We start from the raw sequence: 19,123 nt of genomic DNA, 5'->3' as shown, positions 1-19,123 counted from the left end.
AACCAATGCTTAATTTCTCCATATACATAATTCGCTCAGATTCTTGGAAAGCAACCTTAAAGATATACCTTGACATTATAAACTCATGACCACTTTGTGTGTGTTTTGCCTGCCAAAATAACTCACTCATTACTGGTGTTATAATCAGATCTTTTAGGCTAGTAGTGCCCAGCCAGGGTTCGTAACAATAATTAGCTGAGTAAGGTGCTTGAAGACAGTAAACACCTATGTGTATAAGTGTCACAGTGTCAAGGTGTCAAGGTATCCCTTCAGGTCGCTACTAGAGGAGATTTAAACAAGTTGTAGTGTACTTGGCCAGGCTCCAGGTCTCTCTCCCAGACTTCGGACACTCTCCATCAGGTCCTGAAAGCCCGAGAAACTCTGGTTTCCACTGTAGGACAGAACAGTCTGAGCGTCCACGAAGAGGCGAGACAGTCTGGGGGAGAAGGACAACAAGAGGACAAACACGGTTACATTTAACTACGGTATAACAGGTTTTTTAGTTTACCAGTAAACACCAACTTCACATCTACAAACACCACCAACCGTGTTCAGTGAAGTGCCAAGCTAACACAGAATTTAAATAACTGAAGAAATGTAAATTTTGTTGTTTTCTTGCATGAAACAGATTGTTCTGACTCTCAGATCAGGTGTGGGAGTTTCACAGAAGCAACTGAAAACACCAAAGAGGTTTTTTAACAGTCTCTTATGTCAACTGCATCACCACACAATATTTAACTTTGATACAAAGTCAGTTAACGATGATCACAGAGCTTGTGGTTTGATTCCCAGCTCCTCCTGTCTACATGAAAAACATGTCCTTGGACAACACATTGAACCTCAAATTTGTATGAAATGAAACCAACTGCTGTCTGGAAAGTAGGGAAAAGTCTCTGCTGGTTGTCTAGCAAGCTCATAGGAAAATCTTCAGGAAGACACTGCGCTCGGCCAACAAATAGTCCGGCACATTACCCCCCATAAAACCACAACTTACTAGTTTTACACTTCAGTTGTTGTGCAGATTGAACAGAGATATAACATCGTAGTTAGTGAGCTTTAAAGGTGCTGTTAGGGAGATTTTGTTCTTCTCGTACTAAGCTGCGGCTTGTTCACATTTACCTTTGGAAGTTGACCAAAACAGCTTTTGATCACTAAAGAAACATTCCTAAAGTGCGGCCGTTCCTATCCTACGAATATGCTGAAAAACATATTCATGCTTTTATTTCAAATACTGTAGATTAGACTATTGCAATACTCTTTTTACTGGTTTTCCCAAACAGTCAATTGAAAAATGTCAGCTTATAATATATATAATTTTAAGGTCCTTTTACCTGTTTTTAAATGACAGTTGAAAACCTATTTATTTAATTTGGCTTATAATCAAAGCCATTCTATTTATTATTATGTATTTTAATTTTTTTTTAATTTAATTTCACTAATTATTTTAGCATCTACTGTCCTCTTATTGTTTAATGTTATTACCTATCTGCTCTGAATGTGTTGCACTTTCAGCTATATCTCTTAGATGAAAAGTTCTCTATAAATAAAGTTATTATTATTAATAATCGTACAGACAATCGTATTGATCTTCTGATCTAATTCTCGAAAAAGAAAGTGAATACCAGTATGCGTATTTCCCAACATGTCAAACTATTAATTTGAGGAAGTCATGCAAAGTACACAAACTGTTGCTAATAAGCTAGTGACACTGAAAAAGTATAATGTTGCTCAAAGATGTTTTACTTTGTCTCATCTGTTAATTAGCAAACAATAGTTCAGAAACATTGGAGTGACTCACTCCAATTAATCGCGGCTGTACCCCTCACTACTAAGTACTTAGTCTAGAGTAAAATGTATGCAGCATTGCATTCTGGTCTACATCTTTCTTGATCTAATAAACACAATATAAAGTCAATGGCTCAAACTTATTTTTATCATAAACATTTCTAATTCCAACATAAATTTTGACTGCCTGCATTTTGTCTGATTATCTTTTGGGCTACTCTATCCTACAATGATCCCCTGGTAAACTGCAGCACTCCAGACAGCTGTCTGTGTTTTTACCTCCAGTTTACCTACATGGAGTTGTCAAAGTTGCCAACTTGGCCCAGTGTCTCCCCTGGAGTCGGGCTGTGGAAGCAGGGGTTGTTGATGTTGCAGATTATACCCTGAATCCAGGGCAAGGTGCCCGCTGAGGGTAAGGCTTTGTTTGGAAAGTGACCTACAAGCAAAGGAAAAGAAAAACAAAGACAAAAAGTTCACTACCAGGAGATTAGCCCAAAACAGGAAACAATGAAAACACTGTGGTGGTGACCTGAAACACAATCTACAGGCAGCGGACTGAACAATGATCCTAACATGACCCAAACTGCTGTTATGTGAGCTAATGTTTTGTTTTTGTACAACTGATATGAAATTATAATGTTATTATCTTCAACCTGATATGAGCTGCCTTTACATGCAAGACTGATCTAAAGAAGACAAAAACAGGAAAGAGGAAGCCTTATGTAAATGTCTAGGTGAGAACACACACGAACAGGAAACATGCACAGGTTGCACATTTTTGGAGCTCACAAGCAAAATTCCCTGTGTTGCACCAGGTAGTACATGACTGTTATGAATGCTTAATGTCCACTCCTTTACTTAGAATACATTCAATCCACAAAGGTACTTCAGGAAATTCAAACCAGGGTTATTATAGTGAACACTAAAATGAAATATATAAAAACTAAAACTAAACATTTCTGAAAAACTGACACTAAACTGAAACAAGCAAACTAACTTAAACTAACTAAAACTAAATTTGATTTAACCCCCTCATATCAGCACTGAATAATTAAAGTTGGTAACCTGCAAGGTTCTGTGTTTTTTTTTCTAATTTGTTATTAGAAAGTTTACTTTTCCTACAAAAATTAAGTTACCAAGATGCAGCGTTTAGGGGTCGTGCAGGATGTAACGCACACACCAGATTCCCCCCTCCTGACAATCGTCAGCAAAGCCCAGATTTTCTGATGGTTCTAAAGATTATCATTACAGATATTCCTGTAGTGTGAGGTGTGTTAAGAGTGTTTTTTACACTCCCCGATCGGCTTGGAAGTCCATTTTGGCTGCACAGCTTTAAAGCTGAAGTAGGCGAGATTGTAAGTGTGTGTGTGTGTATGTCTGTGTGTGTGTGTGTGTGTGTATGTGTGTGTGTGTGTGTCTGAAAACACACATGACATAATATCACTCACATTGGCTCTGTTTGTAGGGAGGGTGTGAATGACGAACAGAGATGAGGATGACGAAGAGGAAGAGCGGCCAGAGGAGCTCGATGATCAGCTGGATCTGCATAACAGGAAAACATGGGCTCTGTTACAAATAATCAATGACCTTTATTGACCTCTGTCAGAGACCAGCAGGACTACCTCCCCCCTAGTGGGGCCTACAATGTAGCTGACTCAGATATACAGTTGTGTTTATCATGAAACTTCAGACGTTGGTTGTTATAGTTCATTTGTGGTTTACATTTAACGTAATGTCCAAGCTGTGTTTTATATTACATTTTTCATTCCAGAATCAACAAACTACTATATTCCTGTCTGTGAAGTGTAGATGTGGCCACCTTGTTCCTCCTGCGGTATGTGATGTTCTTCCAGAGCACGAGGCCAAGCTGTCGGAAAAAACCCATCGCTCTGAACAGCTACCTGGCCATGATGTAGAGCTGGAAAACACAAAATGTGGTGAGAAAAAGACAAGTTCAGCAGGGCATCCTAGTTGTCGAGTTGTTGGGGACTAGGGCTATCCCGAATACCATTTTTTGGGCGTTGAAGCTTCGGTGAGAAATATTCAAAGGTATTCAAAGCTTTGCAGAGCAGCGTAGCGCGGCAGGCTGACATGTTCTTCTGTTTGTCTGTCTCCATCTACGCCGTTTCAGTGCCGCTTACGCACTACTGTACACACACGCACCTCTACACACAACAAACTGCGATATGTGAATATGATTAACTAATAATAATGAATGTTGAATATGAATAATGCTGTGGGATTATTCCTTATTTCATGGGCTATTTTGGGATTTATACATTATTATTACAAACTTATATATAAAAAGCATTCAAACACTGATTTGGAGATTGATTTCTATGACAATGGTCGAAGTTTTGAAGCATTCGGGTCAGCCTCATTGGGGACACATGAAATGTGGCTGTTGCGTCCCCACTACTTCAATTAGAGCTGGGGACATTTATCACATTTCATCATCCTCTCTGTCTTGCTTTTTTCATGCTGAATGACTCCAAGAAACGTATGAGAACATCTCTGGTAAACACAGACTCAAAGTGGTGCTTTTGTGTGATTCTTTGTGGAGCAGCTCAGTTTTACAGATCTGTTGATTAAATCAACTAATCGATTAGACGACTAAATCGTATAAGTGTTACCTTTTAATGAACAATGTTGACACAATGTCCTTTCCACTATTTGTTCATTCACTGTATGCGACAACCACTTGTGCAGTCATTGTCTGCATACCGTTTACATGGTTGTACATTGGCAGATCTGCACTTTTTGTTTTCATGATTTTGCTGATCTAACTTATTGACTGTATACTTGGCTTTTACTGACCCTACTATCGTTGTTGCAAAGGAACTATGTACTTCCCTTCAATGATCCTGCCTGGTGTTGTCATTGTGTAGATGACATATTGTGTTTATGTCTTTGTCGATGAAGTGTCGGGATGTAAATCACAAGTTTCATCACAATACAATATTATATTGATTCTTTGGACAACAATACAATATTTGCTGATATCACAAAGTCCGCCATGTATACGATCATCCTATCCTAACACTGCATACGCAACTTGTTATAATAACAAGATGACAGAGTCAAGAAATCATGGAGGCTGAATGACCAACAGTAATTGACTGAATATAAAATATCCCAAGTTGACTTTTGGTCCATTTTCTGTCGCGTTAGTTTTTTTTTTATTTTAATCTTTTCTTTTCTCCCAAATTGTTTGTGATATTATTCACAGACAAAAATAAATTTCTCTAGAGGTTATTAACTGCTATTCTTTTAGGCATTTTTTTCATTTTACATTTAAAGTGAGTTAAGTTGAGTCTTTGCGTGCCATTCTTTAAAGTGTGTTAATTTTGACATGTTGAGTGTGAATGAGTTTATCAATAGTGAGGAACTGTAACTGACCTTTCCCCTGCAGAGGACAGTTCAACAGGCTGTTTTTATATTTATCGAGAGTCAAGGTTGTCTTATGTGTCTGCTGTGATCTGCTCAAGATGGACTATCCCCTTGCTTTATCTCAAAATCCTCCTGATCCTCACAGCTTACTTTAGAGACTTTAACATTTACATTTGCTCTGTGGATGCCAACAGAGAGTTGGTGCTCTAGTTAGTAAATAATCTGAAGATCATGCTCATGACTTGTGCCAGGTTAGAAAGCAATAGCCAGGCTCACTTTAAGTCAAACTTTCTTCTTTTTTTTAACTTCCTATGTTTACATTTCAAGGCTTTGCAAATGTCCGTACAGGTAATGAACCACAACATCTGAAACTTTTTTTTCCTCTTTTTTGACCATTTAATTTAAAGGTCCCATATTATAAAAAAAAGTGAGATTTTCATGGTATTTTTTATTATAAAGCAGGCTTATGTCCTATATAAATACTGTGAAAGTATCGAAACACTCAATCCACAGGGAAATACACACAGCCCGTATTTAGAAACTCTGCATTTGAAACAAGCTGTCAGGATTTCTGCCCATTCGTGATGTGACGAATATACAATATTTAGACCTTTGACAGTTTGAAAACGTAAACAGTCTAAATGTCCCCCAGTTTATTCCTGGTTGCAGTGTATGTGAATGTCATCAGCTGACAGGAAGTACACATGGACCCAAGCTGTTGCCTAGCAACGCATATTGCAATTCCGTCAAAATGTGCTAAAACGGAGCGTTTCAGACAGAGGGTAAATACAGGCATATTTAAGCCGACAGTATGAGGAAATTAAAGCTGTTTTTTTTAACATTACAGCATGTAAACATGTTACAAGACAAAATACAAGTATGAACCTGAGAATGAGCATGATATGGGACCTTTATTAGGCTATTTCCCTTTTCAGAGCATTATGGAGGCCTAGAGCAGGAAACACAGATTAATACTATTATGTAATATATTCGTCACTTAATGTAATTGTAAATCTTTAAAAATCTCATGTCATAATATAAAATTTACTAAACTAACAGGTACAAATTAAGGGTATTTTCAGCATTTCATTTGGGACCTTATTCAAAGAAAATATAAAGTAAAAATTATAATTTAAATGCTGTTATCAGCTGCTACAATCAGCAGTTTAATTAACAGTTTGACTCATCCATAACTAGTAGCTAAGCAACACAATGAACCTGATGTTACCTAATGTTAGCTAACAGTGAGCTAAAGAAGGAAGAAGGAAACTTCTCTTAGCTAACCTCACCTACAGCTTCCTACAATGTTTACATGGTGATGGGGATGAAAAATACCTTCTTGAAAACAATAAATAAAACGCAATGTGCTCCCAAGACTCGTTAAAACTGTTGTTAATGATTACCTTTCTGTAAAATGCTGATAGTCTCCTTTAAACGGCTGGTAGGTAGCTTGTCATTGATTCTCCATTTCCTCCACTGTCTCTCTCTCTGTGTGTGTGTAACCACCAAGTGTGAGCTGAGAAAGTCCCGCCCACTGACGACGCTGATTGGCCTAGGGACGTTCCATGGGCGGGGTCACAGAAGTCGGTAAAGAATCTGATTGGCTGTCGTCTATGTTTTGGTAACAGCTGATTGGCCACAGGGCTGTTATGTACATGCTCACAGAGCCTTAGATAATAAGAACTGTATCTTAATATAATAACATTCACATAAATAAAAGGCATTACTTTATTAGCACAAGCAGCATACATTGTTTACTCGTAAATAAAATAGCAGTAGAGATATTAATTAATAGCATCACATTTGCAATTATTACATACATTTAACCTATAAGAAATGTGCTTTTATCAATTTGATATATTTTTCAATTACATATATTGCAAGACAACATATTCATAGAGCTGTCCAAATGTAAATATACAGTATATCTAACTCAGATGTACATGTAATTTGTTTTAAAATGAAAAAAAAAGCTTTGAATCTGAAACATACTAAGCGAACGCTGACACTTAATAAATAACATCAAGAAGATATCTTACAGATCATTTTAATGAACATCTGAAACAGCAAATTCTTAAAAATATATGCATCTTTCTATGAAATAAGGCCAATACCTTTAATTGTGCATGATATCTGTTTCCTGTCAGGCACAGTCAGGGAAGCATTGTATGAATGAACCAGAGCGCTCTGATATGCATGTGTACGTGAGGGACTGGAAGCACATCACAATGAACTACACTCTTTGTCTTGATTCAATAAGATTTCCCTTGCAAGTACGTTCAGCTCAGGCACACTGGCAACACACCAGGCTGGAAGACCAAAAACTCTAGAGCACAGTATGCTCAACACCGTGTAAAAGTTAGTGAAGTCAAAATATATTCCGTTCATGAATTATTGCATCTCAGCTACTGGCTGCATTGTTAAATATCAGATAAATATAAATGAGAGATATCATCAATCTCTGTCACTTTAAAATATGCTTTCACAATATTACAATGTACTTTACAGCTTAAAAATATATAGCCAGACTAGTTTGTTGTATTCAGTGGTGGGACAACAGCGTATGATATGCTGTATGATCAATTACATGATATTTTCTCATTTTGGCAAAAGTTCATGGAGCTTGAACACTGTGCAGTAGTTTTGTCCTTGATGCAGCAGGAAGTGCTCAAAGAAACACTGGCTGCTCTTGTCCTGTTAAGAGTCGATATGTTGAGGCTGGCATGGTCTTCAAGTGAATCTGTCCAGAGGGAGAAAATCTAACTTTTAACTCTGAGAATATGTCATAATAAAAAACAAACTTTGAGTGAAATATCTATTACTGTATTTATGACTAAATAAAAACCCTTCTCACCTCTCCGACAGCATTGGTCAGGATCTGAATGATCTTGTCGTGCGTTGTGGCGACGACACTCTGCCCGTTGATTTCAATGATGCGATGCCCAACACGAATGCCTCCTCTCTCTGCTATACCGCCCCGCATCAGACTGCAGATCTGCAACCAGGAAGAGAGGGAATTTCTTACTTTTCCAAAACAAAGACAAAAAACACCACAAAAAGCTAGCAAGTTGATTATTTCGTTAAAGAACTGAAGAAAATAGAAGAATTGGCTGTGAGAGTGAGACAAACCGAGACACATAGAAAATATGAATATTGACTTACAATGCCGTCCTCCACACTGAAGCCCAGCTGAAACTTGGGATCTGGCCTCCTTATAATCGCCATGGTGACTGGCGGGCAATGAACGATGCTGAGCTTCACATACTTTTGGCTTTTTAAGTCCTGAGATAGAAACAAAATGTGAATTAGAGCACTAAGGTTACAGCAGCATTTTTCTGACCAAAGCTAAATAAAACCACTCAGTAAACCTGACTGGAAATATTTTCTTTACAAACTGTGCTGCATTACCTTAAAGGTCTGCAAACACGTGTCACTGGTCTTCTCTTTAGATCCTTAACGGTTCTTCATTTTTTAAAACATTGATTTTGATGGGTTTTTTTAATGTAAAATGCAAGATGGTAAACGCTGACAGTTGTTTGGTTGCCATTCAGGCTTTCATGGTCACTACCCTCTGCATGGGAAATCTTTTATATACGCTATATAATGCAACAAAATGATTAACCATGGCCTCACAAATTACCATAAAGTTGACAGAGTCTCAAAACACAAAACATTATACACTTCACAGTCATCAAATTCAGTGCAGGGCTGTTGTTGATGGCATTATATAGGTGCTCATGATATTGTGTCCATCACAGGCACATGATGTACACAATATCATGAACACGGCTGTGCTCTACCTTAACAGGATGAAAACTCTTTAAACTCTTGAAATATTGAATATCAGCGCAAACATATGGGCTATACACAACTGGATGAATACTGATATTGGACCTTTAAAACACCAATTAATATCTGAATCCAGTATCAGATCAATACTGGTATATGCACTCTCACACTGCATGGAAACATAGTGCCATCTAGTGCATCCTCAGGGAAGCACATCTAGTGCATCCTTAAAGCAGCACATCTAGTGCATCCTTAAAGCAGCACATCTAGTGCATCCTTAAAGCAGCACATCTAGTGCATCCTTAAAGCAACACATCTAGTGCCTCCTTAGTACAGCACATTTGCTGTGAAGAAGGTAAGATCACTTGAATGTACAGTGAATAATAACAATAACACTGTAATTACTGTTGATATAGTTATTGTTATCAAAATCACTAAGTTTGCACCCTGTGTTCCCTTCTTACCCGGATGATGTTCTGGCAGGTGGTGATGGGCAGACCCACAAGGCTGGTGCTGTTTACGGACATGATGCGGTCCCCGATGCTGAGCTCGCCGCAGCGCTCGGCAGGACCTCCATGAAGGAGGTTGGCCACCACCACTGTGGGCAGGATGGAGCCCCAGCCCGACTCCACGACCGCCAAGCCCAAGATCTCTCCAGGAGCCTTGGTGATGGCGACCTGAGCCACAGACACACAGCAGTGAAAATGTTTTCATTTGGTTAACCAGTTATTTCCCTACAATTACCTACATTTGAAAGTTATCACTATCGAAATACACTGTAATCCAAGCTGACTACACCAGCTGCCCTACATGAAGGAGCAACTTTTTTGTGGGATTGTTTTATATCTTTATTTTAAAGTGGACAATAGAGAGGTGACAAGAAATATGGGGAGACAGAGACGGGGAATTAAGTGCAACAACAGGTCCAGAATTGAACCAGGAACGTTTGCAACCACCATAGTGTATATGGTGTGCATCTTAACCATGAAGCCACTAGGACACTTTTTTTAAGCCACCTTTCAAGTCTGCACACATTTTGCACAGATACTGTTCTATTTTTCTATTATTGTATATTATACATAGCATTCTTCTCTATCTATTTCTAATTTATATTGTAAATAGTGTTGTGGTCAAATGTAATACTCTTTCTGCATTGAGGTCTAGTGAGCTGAACTTCTGACCCACTTCTAGAGTAACCCGTTACTTATCATATTTTGTTTTTAATGTCTGTTAGATCCTTAATAACATCAAATCAAATCTTAATGACATCTATTAATGGCCACCTGCAGTTTGTTTTAAGACATGTAGCCGCAATCACTCTGCTTACGTCTCGGATGTTCTGAGAGTCAGAGAAGTGGGCCAGGTCTCCGTTATAGAGCTCCTGACTTTCCAGGTAGTCGCTGTACTCGCCAGGCCTCAGATCGCTGGCCTTGATGCCGCTGGCCTGAAGAAACTGCTGGTACGCCACTCCGAACGCCTGGCCGATAGCCTGGGCTATGACCTGAGCCTGGATGGAGAGAGAGAACGGACTCAGGTTTCAATTTGTTAAATAAATATTCTTCATTGACTTTTTACCCTCCATTTTCATACGACAACAAACAACAAATAAAAGCAAATGAATGTGCAAAACACTAAACAAAGCACCCAAAACACACGTCACACCCTGAAACTAAAACAGAGTATCAAGTCTGAAAAGGTTCCCTACTTTGCTATAATAGGTGACCTGTGTCTTTACTGTTTCATCAGTTATTTGTTACATTCACCCCATCCATTGTACATCTCATTTTAAAATGAAACTGTTCATATAAGAAGAGTTAAGTTGGGAAAACTAGCAGTAGACGCAGTGGCCTCATGGCCTTCAGTATCCCACAGCTAATTGGTTTCTAAAAAGAAACCCTTCCTCTCTCTATTCAGACTTGCCAACAGTGGGAAACTGGGACGACAGCCAGACCGTTTTTACATTCAGGAGAACTCGCTGGCCGTCTGGGGGAAGGAAACCAGGCCAAGCTGAAGCTGAAACTGTTGTCCAGCTGAAAACAGCACATTTGATCTGAGACGCAACGTTGCGGGGAGCAAAAGATACTTTAATGAGGTCTTGACTTGTAAGCCTGTTTGCGAGTTTTGCAGCCAAAGACTCAACACTACAGATGAACTGAAACAATGAAGTTGTGTGGCAACAATGAAGATAAGAAGCATTAAAGCGGAGCAGGAAACACTTTTTAATCCTTTAACAGCTGTTGTGTTTAAAATAAGACAAAAACACGTGAAAGTTTCCTTCTTTATAAAACGGCCATTCAATCGACTAACTCACATCGTCAGAGGAGAAGACATGGCAGATCATTAAGTACTTCTTCTGTGGCCCGGATGAGGAAGAGGAAGAGTCACCATCCTGCCCTTTACGTTTCCTTCGTGCCATCAGGACCACAATGTTACCAATGTCTGCAATGTAAGAGATCATCTGCAGAGCGTGATCCATCATGGCTTCCTGAGTGGAAACGAGACATGAAGGTGTTAATAATATTAGACACAGAGAAGACAGGAAGACCTGGTCTTCAAGTCAACTTGCAGAGACCTGAAGCCTGAGACCACTTCCAAGATTCTCATTGGTGAGGCATTCAAGTACACTTTAATTTCCCAAAAAATCAGCTGCCAACAAGCACTACATTTATGAAAAATTTAGGAGACAAATATAAACTTTTTGTAAAGGATTAATGTGATTATGGTGACTTATGTGGCATTATACTGTATCTATTAAATCTAATAAATCTGAGAAGTTAAAATGTTCTTTAATGAAACAACAATGGAATTTAAAAAAAAAAAGATCTCACAAATTAATACGATAATAAAAAAACATGATCAAAATTCTGGCAACTTTCTTTCTGATTGAAATTTATAATTGAAAAAGTCACGGTGCTGGTATTAGATGCAAAAAAATAAAATAAAAACTAAGTGGCTCAAATTGTCAATAATAGCATTGAAATCTTGAATTTTCTTCGGGATCAATAAAGTAACTATCTATCTATCTATCTAGCCTATTATTTGTGATTTATGACTGAAACCACAATGTTAAATTATACAGCTGTGGGTCGGGCCGGCCATGTTGAGGAAGAAGGAGGAGGAAGATGAAGAAAGGAAGAGGAGGAAGAGAGATAAGAAATACAGGAGGGTCCATTATTATTAAACCTTTAAGGCATTAGCATGTTCACTCTGCCTTATCAGGTTGAAGCACATGGACAGTTCTGCTCACTATGGCCTACATGTTGGTGGAAGTTGCTAAGTTGTAGCAAGAACGGCTGATTTGTTATGAATTTTCAAAGTTTTAAACTCCAGATGTTTGCTGTAGCGCCACCATCAGGACTATTAGCCCACAAAGACAATTGAGGAAGTTTGGCATATAGGACTGGACCTATGTGCAAAGTTTGGTCTATTTGCATGCCTGGGAAGGCAGATTTCCGAGTAATGATAATATTATTGACAAAAACAAGAGGGACTGTTAGCAGAGCTGCTCCTAAAAAAGAAAAGTCAACAAAACAAAATTGAAGTATGGTGCAATGAGGAGCAACCGGCCATGCAAAGAGGGAGCTGACAGTAGATGACCCACTTTGACTCTCCTGACAATTCAACCACATAGTGGATGAAAATAGACTCTACTATAACTGCAACATTACCGCAGAGCTCTCATATTAAATCAACATTCACTTCTATATTAAGGATTCTTGCTGCCGGAGCTCAGATTGAAGGAGAAACTTTAGTGCAATGCCGCCTTATAAAAGAAAAGTTCACTAATGTAGAGCCGCGATGATTAATCGTTAATTAGTTGTCAACTATTAATTAATAGCCAACTATTTTGATAATCGATTAATCAGTTTGAGTAATTTTAAAGGAATAACAGTTAACGTTCTCTGATTCCAGTTTCTTATATGTGAATATTTTCTGGTTTCTTTACTCCTCTATGACAGTAAACGAAGAAAAAGAGATTCATATTTGAATTGTGGGCAAAACAAGACATTTGAGGACGTCATCTTGGGCTTTGGGAAACACTGATTGACATTTTTCACCATTTTATAACATTTTATAAACCAAACAACTAATGGATTAAAGGAGAAAATAATCAACAGATTAATCAACACTGCATGTTTTTATCAAATCCTGTATCTAATTACATTTCAGGCATGCTCATGATGAGAGAGCAGGGACGTAGGGACGCTTAATGAGGAAAAATAAACAATGAACACAAACTGGCAACTGCAGACGTTGATGCAGCGCAGGGTTTCAACCAATATTTAAGTATTTTAATTCCATAACTGCGATAACTCCTCCAATTAAACTGTTTCTTCACAACACACTTCGTTGATTAACTAACCCCCATCTGTTTTTAGATGAAATAAAATGAAGTTAATAATTTTATTTGACACATGAAGATCTTGATTCCAAAGCTGTCCATAGCTGAGTCTAACAGCTCACACTATTATCAAGTTTTATTTAATCCTACAACCTGAAATCTATTGAGATTCCACTAATATCCACCATCAGCATGTGTGGCTCAAAAGCCAAAAAAACTACCAACATAAAGCGGAAGTGACACTAAAAATAATGATACTGAAAGCAGTTTCTAGTTGAGAGCAAAAAAGGAAATGATAATGCAGAATAAATGTAGTCAAAACCCTGAACGAAAGAAAAAGAAATTCAAAACTATGAGGTAAATTTCACGGTTAGAAAAACTCACCTGAGTGTCATTAGTGAGGACTTTGATTCGCTGGGTTGAGATGAACAGATCCACCTCTGTCATTGGCTGGGACTCTCCCTCTGGAGCCTGAAACAAACACAGTCACACTGACATCCTGATGACAACATCACTAAAAAAAACACAGCTAATGCCTCGAAAGAAGAATCTGGATTTCAAAACTGGTATTTTTAGTATGACATAAATCCCTTACTAGAACAATATCACACAGCAACAACAACGGCTGTGTTCAGTGTCCACTGTGAGCATCTCTAATCGGAGTTCACCTTAATGCGGTCCACTGCCTCCTGCGCCTGCGTCATGCGGGCGTTTGTAGACGGGTTCTTCTCTGATTTGATCTGAGTGGAGCCCAAGTACTTGGAACCAAATATCACGCCATCCAACAGGTCTTCAGGGTCACACGGACCGGGCACTAAAAGAGTAAAACACATTAGATAACGACTTGGCCTCATTTCTCTTTAGTAACATTTGACACCGAATAATCTTTCTATATGACAAGTGAGCTGAAGTGACTCACCGTCTTTATATGAGGGATGATCTACACTCTGCAATGACAGCAAAAAGAGAAATTAATAAAGTGTCAAGACTGAAAAAGAAAAGAAAAACAGTTCAAGAGAAATTTAAAAGATTATAATTCACACAATTGACCCTTTTAGTTACTTAGCAACTTAAAAAGACCAAACATTTGCTGGTTAAAGCATCAAAAACATCTTGAAGCTCATATCGTGTTTTTCTCTTCTTTGGTCCACCATGTTGCTCCGCCATGTTTCTACAGTAGCCCAGAAAGGACAAACCAATCACTGGCTCTAGAGAGAGCTTTTAGCGTTTTACGTTGCCTGAATGCCACCGTGGTTCTCTGACACGCTTGTAAAACTGCGGTAACGTGAGCAGGAGAGTCCAAACCATTGTACCGCCAGCCACTGTCTGACTTCCGTTGCCCCTAAAGTTGTGTTATGATGGTAAGAATGGCCTCTGAGCAAGGCAAACAGCGTTACCATGGTTTTGCACTCTGCGGCTCATGTTAACGCAGTCTGCGGCTCACGTTAACGCAGTTTGTTTGTATGTAGCTACATGAGGAATAAGGTCTTCTGTAGAGACTGAATTAATAAATCAATCTTAAAAATAACAATTTGGAGTTTACAATTCGTCCACCTTTCAGCTGATTATAGTAAAAGTACCTCAACCTACCTGCTCGTTCTCTGCAGCAGCCTCGTCTTCCTCTGGAGGCTCCTCGCCCAGCTTCATCCACACTGGCTCAGGATACTCATCATCTGGCAGGGAGGCGATGGAGTCCTCCCTGTGTCGCTGCCGCTGCTTTTTACCATTCCCATAATGCCCCCAGAACATTTGAGCGTCCTCCTGACTGTAGGAAACGGATACTACAGCGTCCACATCTCCTCTGGGGTGCGGAGAGGTGGGACTGGGTGTAGCGCTGATCTCTGTGAACTGCAGCAGCCCCATCAGGTCTCTCTGGTGGCTCTCAGAGAACAGCAGCCCGGTGGTTTCAGTGCTGTCATCTGTTATTAGGGAGGGAGCACACGCTTCCAGCTCAGACTGGCTGGAGTACTGCTGCTGGGCGAGGTGAGGTGGTGTCTGGCGGCTGGGATGAGGCTCTTCCCCCATCAACTGGAGTTTGCTGAGCAGAGTGTGGATGCGGCTGTGGTCTTCATCACCTGATCTCCTGTTAGTTACCTCCACCTCCTCTTTACTGACCCTATTCTCCACATCACTTAAGGTTACATTTTCATGGTATTCCTCAACATCTTCAACTTCCTCAACTGCTCCATCCTCTTCTTCCAATTCCACCTCAATATCCTGGACTGGCTCTGCAATATTTCCCACAAGCTCCTGCTGGTTCACATCGAGTGGAGCCATAGTGTCACTCACGTCTAATGGTAGTAGCAGGGGCTCACCCGGACTGGCCTTGTCCAGACTGTCAACAGAGGGAGGAAAGCTGGGGTCATCCAGGTCATCTGCTGAGCCCGCGTCACTGGAGGAGTCAGACCTCCAGTCTAACGGAGGAGGCTCGTTCAGGTTGTAGGAGTCCACATCCTCCACCTCTGAACCAGGCGGAGCTGCCGCAGTCCGTCTGCTGACCTCAACCTCAGAGGCTCCATCGACAGTGACAGGGCACAAGGAGTCCGACTGATCAGCAGGGCAGATGTCTGAGTCCATTTTGAAAGAAAGGCTGTCAGAGAGAAAAAAAATTATTGAAGAGGTCATCAGGAATTGTTGTCACTTGCTTTACATTAATTACTTACTTACTTAGTCCATGTTGCGCCTGGTGGCACATAGGGCAAGTAAAAATATTATTAGTCCCTGTTTCCGTAATCAGATTATTTTTTACAAGAAGAGGAGATTACCCTCTTGCTCAACCTCCATCCTGGTGGACCGGGGTAATTTATTTATGGTTTCCTTCCAATAGATCGGTTGCCTGCCACAGCTAATGAGCCCAATCTGCCCTTGATTTTGATTTCAGCGTGAAACTTCTCTTAGATGAGTTGCCTTACTAGGCTACGACTCTTATCTCGCCGACTATTTGACCCATAGCTGTTGTAAGGTTGGGTATCTTTTCGTCTGGCCACTACCCATCCTCCTGTCTGCCAAGGTTGCACCTACCTGGAGTTTAACTCTCCAGACGGCATAGCCTTTAGAGTCATTGTGGCATGCAAACCTTCCTACCACGATAAGGTATATACCCAAAGGAAGGTTTACATAAATAACAGTCATAAAACATAAAAAAGTAATTAATTTAAATAAGAGCTGCAGCATGAACCAAGCTGCCAGTATAACACAAGATGGTCTCATAATGTCTTTAGTACTATCAGTTAAAGCCAGCATTATCTGAAGTAGATCAAGATAGAGAAAGCAGCCTCAAGCTCAAAGTACAAGGACAACATGTACAATGTGTGTAACCATCAAATAGACCCCCAGAGAACACAGCACTCACACCCCTTATATCTATAAAAGTTGTTTTAATACAAGTAATTCAGTTACTTATACAGTATATTAATGCACCCTAAAATAAATTGCCTGGAGAAGAAGGCAATTCCGTGTAAGAGTGAGCTCAGCATACCAAACCTCATTCAAAAAAGTGCACTTTTTTAAAGCTTTCTCGATTGTTCAATGTAGTAGTGTCTTCCAGCAACACTGAAGAAGTATTTTACAAATCAGGCAGGTTTTCTGGTAAATTCGGCATATAAATAATCCACAGAGTAACACAAGATTATAATAAAAATCTCTGTTTTAATACTAGGTCAAAGAGTGAGCTCAGCATACCAAACTTCATTGAAAAAAGTGCAATTTTTTAAAGCTTTTTCGTTTCTTCAATGTGGTAGTGTCTTCCAGCAACACTGAAGAAGTATTTTACAAATCAGGCCGGTTTTCTGGTAAATTCGGCATATAAATAATTCACAAAGCAACACAGGATTTTAATAAAAAATCTCTGTTTTGATACTATAGGTCACAAAGACGCATAATAGAGATAGATAATAAAGAGAAGCAAATATAAAAGATCTATTCTGCAGATTAGCTCACAGCTTGGAATAACTCACTAGATGTTTAAAGAGTTGCTCGTTATTCAGAAAATGGTCGTAAATTGACTTTTATTACCTGCTTTGAAAATAACAGTGAAACTTTGAATAGACCAAAATGTTAATGGAGTTTGGAATAAAGTTGCTCAATGCACATAATGTGAACACAGCACTCACACCCCTTATATCTATAAAAGGTGTTTTTAATACAAGTAATTCAGTTGCCATTACATATACAGTATATTAATGCACCCTAAAATAAATTGCCTGGAGAAGAAGGTAATTCCGCATAAGAGTGAGCTCAGCATACCAAACTTCATTGAAAAAAGTGCAACTTTTTTAAGCTTTCTCGATCCTTCAATGTAGTAGTGTCTTAAAGCAACACTGAAGAAGTATTTTACAAATCAGGCAGGTTTTCTGGTAAATTCGGCATATAAATAATCCACAAAGCAACACAGGATTTTAATAAAAAATCTCTGTTTTGACACTAGGTCAAAGAGTGAGCTCAGCATACCAAACTCCATTGAAAAAAGTGCACTTTTTTAAAGCTTTCTCGATTTTTCCAACAGTAGTGTCTTAAAGCAACACTGAAGAGTTATTTTACAAATCAGGCAGGTTTTCTGTTGAATTCGGCATATAAATAATCCACAAAGCAACACAAGATTTTAATTAAAATCTCAATAAACATTTCACTTTTTACTATCTAAAGTTAAAGTAGCTCAATGCTAACTAGCTAGCTAATTACAACCAGCAGTAATCCCAATAGGAGCTCACCAACTAAACATGTACTTACTTGTGTTAAACTCTGTGTTTTAAGCAGATAAAAGAGCATCTCTCACCTGGTATCTGAGGTGTTTCTGGGTGTCTTTGTGCCCACACAGACACACAGAGAGAGACTCCTCTGGCTGCCACGACAGATGAGAGGACGTGGTTTGTTTGGGGATTTGAGTCTTTTCCGAAACTTTGGCTTTATTTTTATGCGTCATGCTAACAACAGCAGCACCTTTAAATATAACAATCTCATAATCCAGGAGTAAAATAAGTAAAATCACGGTATAAAACAGAGTTTTCTTGTCATAGTTGCTGCTGTCGAGTAAAGACAGCTTTTATTTATTCTGTCGCTGTAGCTGTGCTGCGTTCAGGTGCTGCTGGAGCTTCCAGTTTCACAAGCAAGAGTTCTTCTTCTTCTCTCAGTTTCTGGCGGATCGCAACCAGCTTTAAGCTGCATATACCGCCACCTACTGGACAAGAGTGTGTAACATCAGGTCACTTTACACATAACTGCTACTCTTAACTTCTACCCACCAATCCTGTGTCTCTTAAGAACATTAATAGTGCCTTCCTGGTGCCTTGTCTATTTGTTTATTTGTTTTGCACAATTTAAGACTATACAACATAACAAAAAAAATAAATGAATAATATACAGTGTAGCAAGAAGCAAAAAAAAAACACTTGGCTTATCTGAAGCCTCCACCTAGAGACAAGATTAATATAAAGAAATAATATGACTACATAATAGTGATAACAAACAATTAGGACAAGATATATATAATAACAACAATAACAATACAGTAAATATATAAAAAAAGATAAGTGTGTGTGTGTGTGTGTTGCGTGGAAGTGTATGGTTAGTGTACTTTGTGAGGATTTTTATTTAATTATGTATCAAGACTTCTGGGAAATCATAACCAAACAACACTGTGAGTGGGAAAAAATAAAAAACATAAAAACAGATACATGGACAACATAGGGAAAAGCAATTACAAGACAGAAATTAAATGACTTTTAATTTACTTAGTTACTTAGTTAATTTAATAGTTACTAAACAAACCTCGTTTTTGATCAAAAATATACAATTTTTTTCTCATTTTGAAATCAACCA

The 19,123-nt window shown here is 38.9% G+C and overlaps 2 protein-coding genes across 4 annotated transcripts in view; both read right to left on the bottom strand.

Moving 5' to 3' along the window:
* zgc:172302 (phospholipid-transporting ATPase ABCA1) overlaps positions 1-6,719 on the bottom strand; it is a 36,171-nt gene extending 29,452 nt beyond the window's left edge. The window contains exons 1-5 of one of the 3 annotated variants that reach the window (XM_037769984.1): positions 6,579-6,719; positions 3,605-3,703; positions 3,234-3,327; positions 2,080-2,221; positions 312-436 (exon numbers count right to left, since the gene is read on the bottom strand). In XM_037769984.1, the coding sequence (XP_037625912.1) occupies positions 312-436; positions 2,080-2,221; positions 3,234-3,327; positions 3,605-3,670 (427 nt within the window). In that variant the 5' untranslated portion in view covers positions 3,671-3,703; positions 6,579-6,719. Of the gene's footprint in view, positions 1-311; positions 437-2,064; positions 2,222-3,233; positions 3,328-3,604; positions 3,704-6,578 lie in introns of those variants that run through there. The other 2 variants (XM_037769986.1, XM_037769985.1) reach the window with 2 other exon arrangements.
* Positions 6,720-6,879: 160 nt separating this feature from the next.
* si:ch73-40i7.5 (amyloid-beta A4 precursor protein-binding family A member 3) lies at positions 6,880-18,429 on the bottom strand. The gene is made up of 11 exons (XM_037769987.1): positions 18,081-18,429; positions 14,897-15,896; positions 14,226-14,253; positions 13,975-14,120; positions 13,691-13,777; positions 11,276-11,449; positions 10,292-10,471; positions 9,429-9,641; positions 8,338-8,457; positions 8,030-8,170; positions 6,880-7,915 (listed from the first exon to the last, which is right to left on the bottom strand). Exons 2-11 carry the CDS (start codon positions 15,881-15,883, stop codon positions 7,844-7,846), a joined length of 2,148 nt encoding a protein of 715 aa, XP_037625915.1. The 5' UTR covers positions 15,884-15,896; positions 18,081-18,429; the 3' UTR covers positions 6,880-7,843.
* Positions 18,430-19,123: the final 694 nt, after the last annotated feature.

This window comes from Sebastes umbrosus, chromosome 5 (genome assembly GCF_015220745.1).
Source record: "Sebastes umbrosus isolate fSebUmb1 chromosome 5, fSebUmb1.pri, whole genome shotgun sequence".
NCBI lineage: Eukaryota > Metazoa > Chordata > Actinopteri > Perciformes > Sebastidae > Sebastes > Sebastes umbrosus.
Note: the sequence above shows the minus strand (reverse complement) of the source record. Positions and strands in the feature narration are given on the sequence as shown.

Coding starts and splice junctions, on each gene's coding strand:
- si:ch73-40i7.5 (XM_037769987.1), bottom strand. CDS start 15,883: ATGGACTCAGACATCTGCCCTGCTGATCAGTCGGACTCCTTGTGCCCT. Junction 14,121..14,225: donor TCATCCCTCATATAAAGACG/GTGAGTCACTTC, acceptor TTACTCTTTTAG/TGCCCGGTCCGTGTGACCCT. Junction 10,472..11,275: donor ATGTCTTCTCCTCTGACGAT/GTGAGTTAGTCG, acceptor CTCTCCATCCAG/GCTCAGGTCATAGCCCAGGC.